We start from the raw sequence: 18,792 nt of genomic DNA, 5'->3' as shown, positions 1-18,792 counted from the left end.
ACTGATGCTCATGCTGGTACTGCTAACTTTAGCCACATTAGGCAATAGAGTGGATACTGGATGATTTATGTTTACTGTGAATGCAGCACCAGCAACAGTCTTTAAATGATAAGAGGGAAAACATTAGGCATTGTGAGATCATTATGCTATTTTATGCCATATTATGGTTGAAGCTATAAGAATGTGAGAAATGGTCAGGTCACATCTCCCATCCGGATGGTTTATGCTCAAAAGTGTTTGTATGGAATAAAGAGATTGTTGATTGAGCATTTATACACCGAGTGTTGTTCTTCCTTCAGCCCACAGATCAAAAAATTGGAATATTTAACAGCATCTACAATAACAACAGCAGCTCTCGACAAACCAAGCACAAATTACTCAAACCGAAGACTGGGTGTGTTCATACTCGAGGACGTGCATTTCACTTACTAGAGTGGGGTGAATGCACGCAGCAAACCACCACCGGTAGATACTTGCAGGGCTGGACTGGGACAAAAAATCGGCCTGGGCATTTTGACTAGAGACGGGCTCACGAGGTATAGGTAAAGCCATAAAGCCTTTGAATGAAAACAAACACTGTTGTGACAGTGATTCTGGTATATATGTATCAATCTAATAAACCTACACCATCCTCCCTATTCTGGTATTCTAAACAGTACTTAGCTGAAACCAAAAGACTGCTTGGTCAAGTTAACCTCCTGAACCATCTATAACCAAGGGCATAGATTTGGCATAGACGGAAGGGACATGTCCCCACCAATATCCAGCGATTATTGAATTGTCCCCACCAATAATTTGATCTCTTCCAGTAATGAAAAACAAACCCGATTGTCTGTTGCTGTAACAGTAGTTCATGTTTAGAATAACAAATCCCAGCTCACTGACCTGATAGGGGCAATAGTGTGCCTGTATAAGAGGTGCTGGTGTAGTATAACTGAAGTAATGTTGTTAAGTCCTTAAAGTCATATTCTTTTATTGTCATGACTGCATTTGAAGCTATTTTTATTTTTGTATGTTACCTGATTTATATGGAATATGGCTGAAGTGAACTAAAGCCTAAAATACTTAGTCATTTGTTTAATAGTAATTTAACATTATATAATTCACATATAAAACTATGAATTTTAATTTTAAATGGTTTAAAAGCAGGTAGAATAGGCAAGTACATTTCTCCTTTATTTATCAAGAAGCAAAAACAAAAAGGAAAAAAAAAAAGAAACAGGGCAGGGTTGGGTGGTTGAATCATCCGTCCCCCCCAACACCAAAAACAAATCTACAACACATGGTGGAAACCTGAAATCCAGACAGAGAAGACTAGAGATGACTTACATACATTTGACCAGAGATGAGTAATACTTACTTTACTCATTACTTGAAAAAAGTAATCGGGATTACTATTGCAAAAACAGTAATTAGATTACCGTTACTTTCCTGTAGGAACGCTGCGTTACTGCGTTACTAAAACCATAATTTTTTTGCGAGAATGTCTCATGACAGTAAGCGAGTGTGACAAGCGAGTGCGACATTCGTGACAACAGCTGTGTGCAGCGTTTAAAGCGTGGAAGCACTGACCTTACTTTGAGTTTGATTCCATAAAAAGTGACAAAAACATTAGTGTCCGCTGTGCGTGGGAAGAAAACTTCTTTTTACAGCGAAAAAACCCCTAAACTTCCAACAAGCAACTCGCGGATTCTTCCACTGACCGCGGCACACCTGCACCAGGGTAACCCTCCGCCTACCATAGTCCTGCTTTACAGGTGAAAATAGAGCAACAGGACCGCTGAGTCTTTGACTTTATTTATTTTCTGCTGTGTTTTACTTGCATCTATTTGAAAGACTGAGTGTAAACACAAAAAATATTTTATTTTATGAGCTGGAATGTGCAGAAAATAGGTTTAAATGTTAAACTAATGTCTTCCAGTCAGAGAATGTTGCAGATAATTAAATGTTTGCTTGATGCATAAAGTTAAAAGATTAAAACTAATAAAACAAGTTTTAAAAGGAGACTTTTCCATTTGATTACATTTTGTATGATGGATTATGTAGAAAAAGTAGAATTGGGCTGAAAGATCTATTTATCACCTCTTCAGGTTGTAAATCGTGTTTTTAAAAAGTAACTAAGTAACTAAGTAATTAATTACTTTTGAAAATAAGTAATCAGTAAAGTAATGGGATTATGTTTTTGGGGAGTTACTGATTACCTTTTTCAAGTAACTTGGCCAACACTGCATTTGACATCACATGACTACTTCGATCATAAGATTCAGATAATTATTTAATAAAAACGAGACATTTTAAATGAGAATAAGAAAGAAAAGTACTTCTTTGTGCCCCCCTCTCCCTGTTAATGCCCTACCTGCCCCCCGACAACACTTTGCTAGACCCGCCCCTGCACAGTTACCAGCTGTCAGCTACTTAACTTCAACTCATCCATGTCACCTAAAAGGTAAACCTGTTTCTCCATCACCTGTTCAGCTCTGATGGTTCAGTAAGGACATCTCCTGGTTTCATCTTCATGTTTCCCTCTCACCACATAACCAAACCGACATCATGACCAGCAGCTTTACAGCTGTGGCTCCAGCAAACATCAGCTGATACTAGAAATTAATATTAAATAAATTCCAACAACAGCTGATCAAGCTTAAACGTGCTGCTGTTGTTTAGCGCGACATCCGCTGGTTTCCTCTTTCTGGTGCAAAGTGGGCGATAAACAAACAAGAGAGCCGATCAGCTGATCATTGATCAGTTTCATGATTGAAGTAGAAACGGGAGAGGGAGGGGGGAGAATGAGAGAAGAAGAGGCAGCTGTGCAGCAAAGACAGAATAACTCCAGCTTTGTGTCTTTTTCATTGTAGCTGAAGTCCGGGACAAATCGCTTCCTTTTCACCTCAGTACCATTTTCTTCTCTTTGTCTACGATAAGATTGCTTTCAGAGTCGTTGCCCAAGCAAGGGGGAGGGTGCATCAACCTTCTTGGCTATAACTGGTCCAGCCCAGAGTCAATCATGACCAATAGGCTACCACCTTTCACTCTATACACCGTTACAAACAAAAATGCCCCATAAAAACGAAAAATCACCATCGGGCAGTTGCCCGGTATGCCCGATGGCCAGTCCAGCTGTGGATACTTGTCCCCTGAACTATGTGGTGTGAAAGCAGTTGCTGTTATAAATGGTGCCCCACATTACGTCACCATTTAAAATATGGAAATTGGATCTTCTGACTGTCTTGGTTTAGTCTCTCTTTTAAAGGATTCACTCAAAGATTCTCTGTTCGCCTAATTATGAAATTACTAGTCATGTACATCTCTTTTTTCCAACTTACCAATTTTTGGCTCAGTGTCACAGATTTCATCAATGATCTTTGTCTTGATATTTGCCAAGCTGTCGAAGTTCTCGACATCAAAGACCTTCTCTGGTGTGCCAGTGATCTGCAGGAGCTGTAGGTAAAAGACATCTCCAACAGCAATGGCGAATACTGTAACCCCCATTTTCCTGAGCGCTTCTGCGGCATCCTCCACGTCATCATGAGAGTTACCATCTGTGATCAACACCAGGTTCTTGGGAACACCTGTGCGGCCTCCATTTGATTCATGAAAGTAGTCCCTAATGTGATCCAAGGCTTTTCCAAGATTAGTGTTTCCACCGTTATAGTTCATGTTAAGGATATGCTCAATCAGCTTCGTCTTGTCGTTGTACGTGTTAAGGTAAAACTCATGTTTAGGATTATCACTGAACTGTGCAAGTCCGACATGTGCAAACTCTTTTCTGACATTAAAGTTGTCCACCACACTTGCTGTGAAGTTTAACATAATTGTGTGCTGGCTTTCGTTGATGCTGCTCGAGTAATCGAGTAGGAAGACCAAGTCTGTCTGGTTGCAAACTGCCAAAGAAAAAGCAAGAAAGAGACATTTGATGCCATTAATACACAACTGTGCTGTGAATTTAACACTGTGGCATCGTCAGGCTTCCATCAATCAGCCAACCAACAACCTGATGCCATCTTTGGTTAGACTTTTGTATCTATTGTGACACCGGAAGAAGGGTTGACCAAAAAATTAGACATTAATGAAAAACTTGGGAAACATTAAACATACATATATTATATAATTATTATAATATATTAATCAGAATCAGAATACTTTGATTCCTAGGGGAAATTATTTTATATCATATAATATAACAAATGTCCCACGTGTGGGACTAATAAAGGTTATCTTATCTTAATATAATATAATATAATATAATATTATAATTGTCACAGTTTGCCAAGGCAAACTGCGTGGAGTGGATCCAGGTGCAGACATTCTCAAACTCAAACTTAACTGATGATGAACCATTTATTAAAGCAGACAGAACAGTACAAAATAAAAGGGCGAAAACAACACAAACTAAGCAATAACCTAAACTGGGTAAACTCAAAAGGAAACACGAACTATGAAAAACCCTGGCAAATAGAAAACCAAACTCTAAACATTGCAATGATGATGATGAGGATGAGGATGTATGAAAACCTGAACACAGGACTTGGCATGGGAACAACACAGACGATCCGACAAAGAATGAGAAGGCACAGACTAAATACACACAGGAGGCTAAGAAGAAGTGGGAACACACGGGGAACAGCTGACACACATGAACACAACGACATAACGACATGGAAGAGTAAAACTGAACACGATGAACACAGGAACACAAGACCTCTTCAAAATAAAACAGGAAACATAAGACGCAGACATGACAACCTGAACTTGACAAAGTAAGACAGACATGAAACACATGAAGGGCAAGGGAGACTTAGCAGGGGAGTAAGACACAAGGGGAATCTAATAACAAAGAAGTATAACAACCTAGGCATGAAAAAAAATGAACGTAGAAAACCTGAAGGGCTTAAACTAAAACTCAAAACGCTGGGTCAAAAGACCCTGTGGAGGACCACAAGAGCCACGCGCGTCGAAATAAAGATTTCTGTGCTTCAATAATGAATTGTAGAATAAATTCTGCATTTGTAAATTCATTTTGGAATTCCAATTTAATAAACTGCATTTCAAAATCCATTTCCCTTTCCTGTTCGCTCCGGGATTAGCTGCTGGATTAACAACTTCATTTTAAAAATCGTGCGGCTATTCAAATTAGCCACACCGTGGGATGTAAGGAGCTCTCTGATTGGTTGGACAGACCTCTCTGTATGCTCTGTGATTATAAAGGCCTTAAATTCTGTGATATATACTGTCAATGATTTTCACAGAGGTCCTAAAGTACTTAAATCTCTGCTGATAGTCTGGTTGTTTATATTTTCACATGTTTTTGTGTCTGTAGGGCTGTTTGATGACGTTTCGGACTCCACAAATACAAAATTTATTCTACAATTCATTATTTAAGCACAGAAATCTTTATTTCGATGCTCGTGGCTCTTGTGGTCCTCCATAAGACCCAGGATCGTGACAATAATATAATATAATATATAAAGCAGCTTGAGGTAATTGCTATATAAATAAAACTGAACTGACTCAAAGACAACTAAAGGGAGCATAATAATTCCCTTTGGGACACTCTTACCTCGCTTAGTGGAATTGCAGATGACAGAAGAAATGTTCTGGTACAGAGTTTCCAAATCCTTAAAATTATCGACAAAGAAAACTTTGGATGTGTCACCACCAGCCATGGTCTCCAGCTGGTCCCTCTTTGCGTCCTGCACTCCGATACTGATGACTGTGATCCCATTTTGTCGCAGAGCATCAGATTCTGCTTTCAGTCTGTCAGAGTCTTGAGCTTCTCCATCTGTGATCACCATGAGAATCTGAGGCACACTGATATCTTTCCGACCACCATGTTCAGCGTTGAAGTACGGCAGCGAGTATGCCAAAGCAGCACCTGTGTGGGTGCCTCCGCCTGGTTGTACCAGCTGCTGCAGAGCTTCAAGGACTTTTCCTTTGGAGTAAATTTCATTTAGAGTAAAGCTGGATTTGGGTGTGTCAGAGTAGAGAATGACTCCAAAACGAGTCAGATCTTTACCAACTGTGGTCTGGTTCACAACTGAAGCCATAAAGGTGTGCATACTTTTGAACTGTTCCTTCTTTATGCTTTCAGAACCATCAACCAGAAAAATAATATCAGCCTTTACTGTCTTTTTACAATCTGGATGAAGGAAAAAGAGAGGAGGTTAGCAAAAACAGAACTTTTTGTTGTCACAATAAAAACTAAAATAGCAAAACAAACATTTTAAAAGTCATTTTTATTTTACCAAATCAATCATTAACCATTTGTGCTGAGGTATTAATGGGTTTAATATTTTAAAAACTTTTTGAGTTAATTGACTGAATGATTTAGCACCTCCACAGACTCCACCTTTGGTTGTACCTTTTAGACAGTCACACATCACAGATGGTTTTAAACAGCCTCTCTTACCTTCCTCACAGAACTTCAAGGCCAGCTTGGTCTCTAGTTCCTTCAATGCATCAAAGGTATTCTCAATGAAGACCCTCTGCGATGAGCCACTGATCTCCGACAGTTCCTGCTTGTTAGCCTTATCCACTCCAATGGCATAGATCACCACTCCTTTGGCCCTCAGAGCATGAGCTGGTTCTCTGACGCTATCTTGGGATTTACCGTCTGTTAGAACGACCAACCACTGCTTCATCCAAGGCCGCCCTCCTCTGGCTGCATCAAAATACTGTGAGACTTCTGTGATGGCCCTGCCAGTGAGAGTGCCTTCTTTCATCTGCTCCATAACATCGATGGTGTTTAGCATTCCTTCCAGGTTGTAGTGTGTGGTGAGGTCGAACTCCAGGCGTCTGTTGGTGCTGTACTGCATAAAACCAACATGCACCTTATCCTGTCCAATGTTGGACTTGCTAATGACAGATTTCGTGAAATTTTTCATCTTTTGGAAGTCTTCCTCAGAGATACTCTCAGAACTGTCAGTTAAGAAAAATATGTCGCTTGGTATGTCTTTACAAGCTGTGGATGAAAAACAAATAGAGGTTAGTGTGGTTTTCTCTTTTTACAGTTATTTCCCTACCTAAATCTAGAATTGGCAATTTTGAACATGTGAAAGTCCCATAAAAGAAAGAGGAAATCATGTATACATCTAATCAAGTTTTTGAAATAGTTTATGGTCCTGTTCTCTATCCTCTCCTCTTATTATCTCAATGATGTGTGCTACAAAGCAAAGCCCAACTTAATTTAACTCACTTTCCGAACAGATCTCTCTGATGACGTCATTTTTGATGGTTTTCAGGGCATCAAAATTACTGACAAAAAACTTTCTCTTTGGATCCCCAGCAATCTCATTCAGCTCATTATCATTTGAGGCATTCACCCCGATGGCGTAGATGATGACCCCCTGCGCCCTCAGTTCTTCTGCAGCATCTTTAACTTTATCTTGGGATTCTCCATCAGTGATGACGATCAGGTACTCGGAGACTTTGTAGCCACGGCTCGTCTTTGCGTTCTGAAAATGTCCTTTCATGGATGACAGTGCTTTTCCTGTGTTTGTTCCACCTCCTTTGTGAAAGATTTCCTTCACAGCCTTTTCCATTGTCTTAGCATCTGAGTGCTGTGTTAGGTCGAACTGTAGAGAGGGGGAATCTGAATATTTAACAAGACCCATGCGAACATGGTCTGGCCCAATACGGAAGGTATGAAGAAACTCAATGATAAACTTCTGCATGTCTGAGAAATCTGCATTTTCAATGCTCCCTGAGTCATCCATCAGGAAGAAAATGTCAGCCAGGTCCTTTTTATCACATGCTGAAGAGAAGAACAAAGAGTTAGATCTTCTCACACAGTCAAAGAAAGCGAGTTTGAACTGAACATTCAGAGTCTGAAATGTTTGAGAAACCATGTTTACACCCAGCATTTTTACAGGCTGCTTATGAACAACTATAACTTAATAATGGATGAGCGGTTTCTTACTCTTTTTTCTTATCTGGGAAATTTATCAGGTAAGATCCAGTCACCCACCTTGACATACCTCTAACACTAACACAGAGCATTGCATCAATAATGCTACTACAAAAGTTAACATTTCTCAGGGAAAACTAACGGCAACTTATCAGGAAAGCTTAGTTCAAACCTTCTTTAGTCTCTGCATCACTTTCCTTGTCCTGGACCCCGATCTGGAAGATGGTGTTGCACAGGGTTGCCTGCAGAGTTTCTTTCAGGGGTTTCAGCTTGATGAAACTGTCCACAGTAAAAACAAACTTAGACTTGGGGTAAGATGCCATCTCCAGCAGTTCGGCTTTATTGGCGTCTTTGATTCCGACAGCGAAAACTGTGACACCAGCTCGACGGAGAGCGATCGCAGGTTCCTTCACATTATCCCGGGATTCACCGTCTGTGATTACCACCGCTACCTTCGGGACATCCTCCCTGCTGCCCTTTTTTTCAGTGAAGATGTTTTTCAGGGCGAAGTGTAAGGCAGCTCCAGTGTATGTATCACCTTGACGGTAAGGCAGGAAGCTGATGAACTGCAGAATGTCTGCCTTGTCTCTGAATGAGTTGAGGGAGATGTGTGCAGTCGGCACGTCGTTGTATGTAACAATGCCTACTCGGATTTTAAATGGACCAGTTTCCAGGCTGCTGATGACCGAGCGCAGGAAGTCACGTATCAGCCTGAAGTTTTCCTCTCCAATGCTTCCAGACTCATCAACAATGAACACAATGTCTGCCTGGTTAGCCGTTTTGCAATCTGTGAAAGGAGCAGACTCAGTTTAGTCAACCCAACTGAAACTGTATGTGATGTGAATCTGAAGCCTAGACTGTCACATGTACCCCAATCAGAAAACATGGGTGAATAAGGAAGTGCGGCTTCTACTAAAGGCACGTACCAATACCGTCAGATCAGGGGACGCTCAGACCTACAGTACGTCCAGGAATGACCTGAAGAGGGGCATCAAGAAGGCGAAGCACAGCTACAATCCGAAGAACACTTTGTCAGCTCTGACTCACAACATATGTGGATGGGCATTCAGGCCATGTCTGACTACAAGCCCAGCAATTCCACACAGACAGCCATGGATTTGTCCTTCCTCAATGAGCTAAATGACTTCTATGCTCGTTTTGTTAATGACAACAAAGAAAAAGAAACCCTACCCCCTGATGACAGCATTTCAGGACGTGTGCTTTGAGCATGTGCAGAGCAGCTTGCAGGGCTCTTCACAGACATCTTTAACCTGTCGCTTGCCCAGGCAGACATGCCAGCGTGCTTCAAGACCATCTTCATCGTGTCAGTGCTAAAACACTCATCACCAACTAGCCTGAACCACTATCGCCCTGTTGCTCTCACGCCCATAGTTATGAAGTGCTTTGAGCAACTGGTCCTGGCACACCTCAAGGCATGCTTGCTCCCCACACTGGATCCTCACCAATTTGCCAATCGAAGCAACAGGAGTACAGAGGATGCTGTACCCACAGCGCTGTGTACTCTCACACCTGGACAACAAAAATACTTATCCAAGAATGCTGTTTATTGACTTCAGCTCAGCATTCAGTACAGTTATTCCCTCCAAGCTGATCACCAAACTTGTGGATCTTGGAATCAGCAGCTCCACCTGTACCTGGATCATGGACTTTCTGACCAACAGACCCCAGCATGTTAGGTCAGGGTATAACTGCTCTGCTGTGTGCCGAGCCCGTTCCTCTGACTGCAGACCTAGGTGAGTCTGCTACAGTGAAGAACTAAAGCTGTGTGGCGCTGACAATAACCTGTTCCTGAGTACCAGCAAAACCAAAGAGCTCATTATGGACTTCAGGAGAGAGGAGACAGACACCCATGTCCCCATCTACATAAATGGCACAGCTGTTGACCGGGTGTCCAGCTTCAAGTTCTTGGGGACCCACATCTCTGAGAATCTGTCCTGTTCAACTACAACCTCCAGCCTGGTCAAGAAGGCCCATCAGTGCCTCTTTTTCTTGAGGACACTGAAGAAAAAACACCTGTCTGCTGTCATACTGAGTAACTTCCACCACTGAGTGATAGAGAGCATCCTGTCCAACTGTGTCACAGTGTGCTGTGGGAATTGCTCTGTTGCTGACAACAAGGCACTGCAGCAGGTGGTGAAAGCTGCGCAATGCATCACAGGGACTCCACTTCCTGCCACTGAGGATGTCCACAAGACGAGGTATCTATGCCGAGCACGCATCATTCTCAGGGACTCCTCTCATCCTGCCAATCAACTCTTCCAGCTCCTGTCCTCCACAAGGCGCTACAGGAGCCTTCAGTATATATGTATATATGTAGCACATCTGTATATCTGCTCGTCTGTAGAGCATTATAAATATCTGTATACTTAACTTATATGTACATAATCTGTCATAACTATTTCCATCTTTTATCCTACACATATCTGTATATAATCTGCTCCTATTGCACTTACTGCTTTTGCATTTCTGATTAGATGCAAACTGTGTTTCGTTTTCCTGTGTAATGATAATAACGTTGAATCCTGATAATGCTGCAGGCAGATTTCAGGCATGATTGAGTTTCACTCACTCACCAAACAAAGCATAAAACCTAAGCAAAATATTAAAATGTTAGCCTCATGAATAAAAGAACAGAAATGGTGGATTTCCTTCCTTCATTGAGTCTTTTTATGGTCTACTGTGACATGCGAGTGAAAAGGCTAGGCTGACATGTTCCAGATCCAGGTTTTTGTACACCTGGATCACAGTTGATAGTAACGGGTCTTAAACTACAGTGAACGGCTATTTAGTTTTAAAAGAGCAAAGGTACGTTGAAAAAAAAACCCTCAGGTGATTGTGTGGAGACTTTCTGCATCGTTAGTTGGGATGATCTGACTGCTTCCTCTGGAAAACTCTGGCTTACTTATAATAAACCATCGTTGCATTTATAGCTGCTTCAGAAACACTGCTGTGTAGTTACTGATGATGATGATGATGAACTGATGGCGGCTTTCTCACCTTCAGTGACAGTCTCCACTCTCCGGGCCGTGAGCAGGTCAATCAGCAGAGTTACTCTTGAAGAATCAAAGATATAGCCAGGGCTGGCAAAGCGGTACAGAGCAGCCTTTGTCGCACCTGCGTCCATCCCCACAATAATTACCCCCTCGTCTTTCAGATTTTCAGCAGACCAAAACACAGGATCATCCGAGTCTTTTCCAGCCACTACAACCAAATACTGTGGGGTTCCCTGTTGTGCGCGGCCTCCTGCCTCAGCAGTGAAGAAGTTCTCTTTAGCGTAGGACAGAGCTTGTCCAAGATTTTGTGGTTGGCCTGTTTGTGAACGCAGTCGGAAACGTCGAGCAGCGGTCACGATCTGCTGCTTGGTTTGATAAGTGTTGAGACGAAAGTCAACTTTGACGTCCTGACCGTACTGGGCCAAGCCGACACGGTAACCAGACGCTCCAACTTCCAGTCGATTCAACAGTCTGGAAAGCTCATTTCTAAACAGGGTAAACTGATTGGAAGCTATTCCACTGTCCACCAGGAAGAAAACATCTGCAAACCTGTCGACCAAAGCTGAGGAAGACAGAAGCAAAAGTGTTTTAGTACAAGTTCATGTTCAGTATACAACAAGCCTAGCGCTCATGTGATCTACTACCTGTCATGAACTGGCTGTGCGCAGGCTGGAGAGGACCCAAATGCGAACTCTCGGAAGAGAGGACGTGAACTCAAAATATAACTTTATTTTCTGAACGGAAAAAGGCAATACAAAACTAAACTGGGAAATTCTACTAATACTAGACCCAGGAAAACAGGGAGAGGCACACAACCATGAGGGAGGATGTGACATGGAACTGAGGGAGACGCTGACATAATTACACAGAAGACAGCGAGGGACGTGGGAGCACACGGGGAACACAGCTGAGACCAATATTCATAACAAGACAGGGAAGAGCGAACAGAGCATGACGTACAGCGACAGGAGACCATCAATGTAAAACGGGAAGCACACAGAGACGCAGACTGGAGGGGCGAGAGAGCACAGAGGAGCACGAGAGAGAGAGGACAAGACGAGCTGGGGAACATAGGAAAACATGACAAAATCAAACAAGGAGAAACACGGCGCAAGCACTCATACAACTAAATGAATATACACAGAAGGAGACACAGGAGTCAAGACACGAGGGGAATCTAAAAGGTTAAACAGAACAACCTAGGTTCTATAGAATAAACACAAGGAACCTAAAACATAAATAATAACACCAAATGACGAAAAACGCAAGTGAACACAAAACACTGGGTCAACAGACCCAGGACCATGACACCACCTCACAGTGCTCAGAGGCACAGCTGAGGATGGACCAAGCAAAATGTGCATTTTCAGCTTTCTGTTGATTCTTGTGTCAAAACTGTATTCAGGTGCTTCTTAGATATAATTAATCGTGCAATAAAGAGATCACTGTATCAACCAATCAGCTTTCTTTACCTAGCGTCTGATCCTCCAGACTGAGACAGACCGTTTTCAGCAGGTTGTTGGTCTGGTCCTGGAGCTTCTGGTAGCTGACAGTGGTGAGGACGAAGCGCTCCGAGGGCCAGTTAGCGATGGTTATAAGCTGTGTCCTGCTGAATTCTCCGACCCCGATGGCGAACACGATGACACCGTGCTGCCTCAGTCTCCTGGCAGGTTCCAATACGTCATCTGTTGATTTGCCATCTGTGATGACCACAGCAATCTGAGGCACACGGCGCTCGGCTCGGCTGCCGGCCTCTTTGGTGAAGTACTCCGTCCGGAGGAAGTCTATGGCTTTGCCGGTTTTTGTGCCGCCTCCTCGGTGGGCAAGGTTTTGCACTGCAGCCAGCAGGGAATTCTTGTCCCTGTGATCCGTCAGCTGGAACTCTGGATAAGGATCATCGCTGTACTGCACCAAACCGATCTGAACCTTGTCGGGGTCGATTTCAAAGCCCTGGATGGTTTTGCGGAGAAATGTGCGGATCTCCTGAAAGCTTTTATCATTGATGCTGGACGAGCCATCAACTAGGAAGACGATGTCACCGACGGTGACGTTTTCACACTCTGGATAGCAGCAAAAGAAAATCAGTGTTCATACACAAGTATTACAGGGAGATGACACACAGTCCCAGAATAACATTATCAACTGTAGAATAAGGAGGGGAGGTTTTTCTCATTATCATTTAATATTTTAATATGGCATTATTAGTTCATTAGAAGTATATAACTAGGGTTGCAAAATTCCCGGAATTTTCAAAGATGGAATCTTTCCATGGGAATTAATGGGAATTTATGGGAATAAACGGGAATTAACGGGAATTAACGGGAATTTATGGGAATAAAGTGGGAATTTTCAAAATTGAAGGTTGGCTCTTCTTAGGGAACTTAAATATAGTTGAGGAAAGTATATTTTAGCATAATATTGACAAAAACAAACAAATGCAATTCAAATACACTTGAATATCCATGCCATTCCTTAATCACATGTACAGAGCACAAGCTTGCTGCATGGCTATTGAGACCACCTACTGGCACTGTGCATGCCTCCATCACATGTACACATGGACCACACTTTTGAGCCTGAAGGACAAAGAGTATTAAAGGCACACATTTGAGCCTGTGGACTTAACAAGTGAGGTAAGTTTTGATGATATTATGGGAAAATATATTCATTAAATGTTTAAATTGTGAATATCACATAAAATGTATTAATCTGGTAGATAGCAATCTGATAAGATGCTAAATAAAATGCTAGCATCTGATAAGATGCTAAATAAAATGCTAGCATCTAATCAGATGCTAAATAAAATGCTAGCATCTGTTAGATGCTAAATAAAATGCTAGCATCTGTTAGATGCTAAATAAAATGCTAGCATCTGTTAGATGCTAAATAAGCCATAGCTAGTATAACATAAAGAAGATGCTAGCTTCCTCATTTGGTTGTTTTGTTTTGAAGATCATTCCAGTTGTTTAGCTAGCCTTACTATTTATATCTGTTTATTATCATATTGCAATTGTATTATTACGATCTCTTGCATTGCATTAGCATTTTTACAAGCTCTTGTTTTATTTTACAGAAAAATGCCACGTGCGCTATCTGATGTGTGGAGACATTTTACACCAGCTAATGTACAAGGGAAATCTGTATATATGTGTAAGTATTGTGATAAGACGTACGTGAAGAATGCCACAAAAATGCAGCAGCACATTGCAAAGTGCAAAAAAATTCCTCAAGGCCCAACACATGCAGCAGCCAGGAGTTCCACTCAAGGGGAAAATGAATCTGTTTCAGCTGTATCAGAGTCAGATACCCACTCATCAGCTCCTGGTCCCTCTGGCATCAGAGGATTCTTTGATTTTATGGATGACACTAGCCAGAAAAACGCAGATGAGTGTTTCGCTCGTGCAATCTATGCAACTGGCTCACCCCTGATGCTGACATCCAATGTGTACTGGAAGAGATTTTTGAATGTTCTCCGACCAGCATACATTCCCCCAACCAGACATGCATTGTCTACTCATCTACTGGAAGAGTTCAGTCGAGTTCAAGCAAAGGTGAAACAGACCATTGACCAAGCTGACTGTATTTCAGTCATCACTGATGGATGGTCCAATATCAGGGGACAAGGAATTATTAACTACATAATCACCACTCCTCAGCCTGTGTTCTACAAGAGTGTAGACACAAAGGAAAACAGACACACAGGCCAATACATTGCAGATGAGCTAAAAGTGATCATCAATGACCTTGGACCAGATAAAGTTTTTGCACTGGTCACTGACAATGCAGCCAACATGAAGGTTGCCTGGGCACATGTGGAGGAGACCTACCCTCATATAACTACTATTGGCTGTGCAGCCCATACACTAAACCTTCTCCTAAAAGACATAATGGCACTAAAAACAATGGACACTCTGAATAAGAGAGTGAAGCAAGTTCTGAAATATGTTAAAGGCAAACAAGTAACTTCCGCTACATTTCTGTCAAAGCAAAAGGAAAAGAACAAGAGTACTACACTGAAGCTTCCCAGCATAACGCGATGGGGTGGTGTTGTTATCATGTTTGACAGCCTTCTGGAGGGAAAGGAGTCTCTGCAAGAGATGGCCATATCCCAGTCTGTAGGCATCGACAGTGACATCAAGAAGGTCATCTTGGATGATGTGTTCTGGGAAAGAGTATCTAGCAGTCAGAAAATCCTCAAACCTATTGCAGCAGCAATAGCGAAGATAGATGGGGATGGTGCCATCTTGTCAGATGTCCAGTGCCTTTTTGCAGAACTCAAAGAAGAAATCCAGACAATTCTGCCCACTTCCCTACTACTGAAAGCAGAGGAAACGGCTGTGGTCAAGTCATTGGAACAGCGGAGGGAGTTCTGCATGAAGCCAGTGCATGCAGCAGCATACATGCTGGACCCCAAATATGACAAGGGCATACTTTCCGGGGAAGAGATCAACGGTGCCTATGCGGTCATTACAGCCATGTCTGACCACCTGGGTCTCGATAAAGGCAAACTTCTAGGCAGTTTGGCAAAGTATCGAACAAAGCAAGGCCTTTGGAAAGGGGATGGAATATGGCAGTCATGCCAGCACATATCTGCAGCCACCTGGTGGAAGGGACTATGTGAATCTGAGGCCCTTGCACCTGTAGCCTCCATCCTCCTCCAAATCCCACCATCATCAGCCGCCTCCGAGCGCAACTGGTCACTGTTTGGGAACACCCACACAAAGGTTCGCAACAGGCTCACAAATGTGAGAGTGGAAAAGCTGGTCGGCATTCGGGCAAACCTACGGCTCTTTGAGCCTGACACAGAGCCATCCTCAACAAGGCTGGAAAGTGACACTGAAGAGGAAGACTCAGAGTTGGATGCTGAGGAAGTGGACATGTTGTTGGATGATGATGAGGTCCAGGAAGAGTCTATTGACTGAGCAAAAATGAGAAAAGAGGATTGCTTGAAGGAAGATTTGAATGTTTAATGGGGCGTTTTGGAGGATAAGTGGCATTTTTCATTTAACCTTTTGAATGGGACTTTGTGGAGATTTTTGGACAGGGGGCATTTTTGAATGAGCGGGGTTAGGGGATGGTAATATTGAACTCAACATTTCTGTTTTTATTCATCCATGAAACAAGTTATTGAAACGTGTTCTATTCTACTGTACTTACAAATAAATCTGTTTAAATATCTGTTGAAAACATTTTGCATGGAGGTTTTCTTATGATTTCTGTTTATATTTATGCTTGGAAATAATATATTCCCAGTTAGTTCTCCTAAATTCCCATTAATTTCCATAATTCCCATTATTTCCATGGACAGTTTCCAATATGGAATATTTCCAAAATTCCCAAGCTTAACTTACCATGGAAATTTACCGGAAACTTTTCGGAAATTTACCGGAAATTTTCCGCCCCTTTGCAACCCTATATATAACCAGCTTTGCATTAAGCATGAATTGAAGTTTTTGATCTTACATTATTCTTTGCATTACAGTGATGGTGATAACTTTAGTTTGATCTTTTCTTACAGGTACCAGAATAATAACATGATTTTCCATTGCAGATGTAACCATGATCATTCCATACACATTGCAGTTTGTTGCTTATTCTAGAGTTGTGCTCAAGGTAATTAAAGGTTAAAAGCTACAGCCAGCGCGAGTCTGGCTGATCTATGGAGGGCAAAGGCTTTGAGCTTGGAAGGCCGCACGCGCTTACACAGCACTTATAAGATGTTATTCTTGGTGATTTTGTGCTTAGTCATGTTTTAATATGTTTTAAGTAGAAGTAGCTGATCCAGCAATATTCATTTAATATTATATACTTGATTTAGAGCAATACACACTGATGGTCTTAACAAATGAAAGAGTCCTTGTAGCTGCCATGTTGTGTCTCAGCAGGGTACAGACGGTTCCAGGAGACGGGGGCAGTCAGCGTCTGCCCTCGGGAAGGAGACAATGTTATTCTTTGTGTTAAATAAAATTGTCAACATTGATTGTATTATACCTGTCACTACGCATGAGGGGGCGTTCTAATACCCTGATTTCATAAAACTATGGAGATGTGTTTTTTGAGATGAGATCTGAGACCGTCTGCATACAGTGTCCATCTCCCACGTGTGTGATCATTAAATCATCGTTTGACTCAACCCGACCGGACCAGTGTTGTTATTGTGGGTTTTTCCTCTGGTGTCCATCTCCAATATTTTGAACCTTAACACAACTAAGCTCCATTAATTGTGATGAACTCATGAAACAAATGTTCTGTCTCCTGTTCTCTACTATTAATCCCACTAACCCTCTACGGCACACGCTATGAGCTCACCGAGGAATCAAATAGTCATGATTTGTTTTTGGTTTTTTGCTGCTTACTATTGGATGCTATACCATTGTGAAAAACGGAAAAATATCACACTTTAATGGAGTAAACAGAAATATATCAGCAGAAAAATGAATTAAATTGGTGTCTCAATTCCTTTAGAAAGGATAAAATAGACTTTTTAGTCTGGAAGCAACACCGTGCCCCTGATAGTTAACAGTTTGTCTTTGAAAGCAATCACATGAAATGTACAAAAGCACATGAGCACCTGGATTATCCTGTATCTAAACTCAGGTTTCAAAGACACAGCCCGGCATGCTGCGTTCAAGTACCGACCTCTGACTGTCTGAGCAGCGACGCCACAGAAGAGTGCCGCCGTGATGAGGCTGAAGAGAAGACCTGCCCTCCCCGTCATGTTGGGACCGCTCACGTAGTTCTCTCCTCCTACACCAGCAACAAGACGGAAAGAGTGCCAACAACATTGTAGACATTATAAATTACGTGAACTTGCTTTCACGCATAATGACGTGACTTTATTTTTTAATCAGTTCATTTCACGAAGTCTAGTCGTTTGTCCAGATGAAGCTTTGCAAACCTAAGCCGTGCTGCCGTGCACGTTTTTGGAGCGAACGTTCTCCTGTGACTCTGCCCACGGGCGGATCTACAGGGCTAGCATGGGCTGGCATGTGCCTCCCTAAAATAATAATAAGCTAGCATTAACACTTTGAGCCTAGCTACAATTAACAGTTAATGTGAACTCTAAAACAGAACATATTACATAGTGAGCCCCTCCCCCCCACCCCTCCACCAATGAAATGGTTCCTCCTGTAGCTCGGGACCAACTTTACATCTTTATGTGAGTAACAGCCGATGCTTGTGGTTGTCCCAGAGCGCATTTGAATCAACACCGTGGGCATTTCCAGATTTCACACACGAGGTTTATTGTTCCAGTCTGGAAATGGAATGAAGGTTATTGCTGTTAATGCCGGCGCCTCCAAATCACATGACCGATGTATAGGCTTTGGAGCGTGATGTCACGGGAGGGGGTGTGACCAGGATTTTTGGTTGAGGCGCCATATTTCTGGGCCAAACAAAGCGCTAGCGAAAGAGGAGAGAAAGCACACGGTTAACACGTACTTGCTGTGTGGTCGTAACGTCAGACGCACAACCGGCAGGAGAATAAGCTTGAAAATAGTTTATCTTTTCATTGTTTCCCCACCTGGAAGCATCATGAGGGTAGTTTTATTTGCGATGGGATCTGGGGTCATAACAAATTAGAACAAACATCCTAATGAGTGATTTTGCAGAACTATGTTCTATTTATAGAGTTGCTATTTGGCATTATTGCAGAAAAACTTGCCAATGAAATGGATGAAACACATCGTGACTGGTTTCCAGCGCTACACACGGGCACTCTGAAATCCCTGCTTCAAACGTACCACCATGCCAATCAGATTACTTCTTCCATGTGAGGGTGAAGAGGGGACCCTCCTGGGTAAGATGGTGAAGGTTTGCTGTGTCTGCTGAACAGTCTGGTAGTAAAACCAGGCACAAATGAAACTTGCTCTTGTT

The 18,792-nt window shown here is 42.3% G+C and overlaps 1 protein-coding gene across 1 annotated transcript in view; it reads right to left on the bottom strand.

Annotated features, from left to right (window-relative positions):
* Positions 1-17,645, bottom strand: part of LOC146699527 (collagen alpha-6(VI) chain-like) — a 46,784-nt gene extending 29,139 nt beyond the window's left edge. Inside the window, exons 1-8 of the mRNA XM_085472498.1 lie at positions 17,557-17,645; positions 12,390-12,977; positions 10,922-11,479; positions 8,076-8,690; positions 7,193-7,750; positions 6,407-6,958; positions 5,558-6,136; positions 3,324-3,881 (exon numbers count right to left, since the gene is read on the bottom strand). Coding sequence (XP_085328624.1) covers positions 3,324-3,881; positions 5,558-6,136; positions 6,407-6,958; positions 7,193-7,750; positions 8,076-8,690; positions 10,922-11,479; positions 12,390-12,977; positions 17,557-17,635 — 4,087 coding nt within the window. The 5' untranslated portion in view covers positions 17,636-17,645. The remainder of the gene's footprint in view (positions 1-3,323; positions 3,882-5,557; positions 6,137-6,406; positions 6,959-7,192; positions 7,751-8,075; positions 8,691-10,921; positions 11,480-12,389; positions 12,978-17,556) is intronic.
* Between the last annotated feature and the right edge of the window lie 1,147 nt (positions 17,646-18,792).

This window comes from Copadichromis virginalis, linkage group LG11, assembly GCF_057382275.1.
Source record: "Copadichromis virginalis isolate Kocher_CV1m ecotype Utaka linkage group LG11, C_Virginalis_male_GT1.1, whole genome shotgun sequence".
NCBI lineage: Eukaryota > Metazoa > Chordata > Actinopteri > Cichliformes > Cichlidae > Copadichromis > Copadichromis virginalis.
This window is presented reverse-complemented; position numbering and strand designations above follow the sequence as displayed.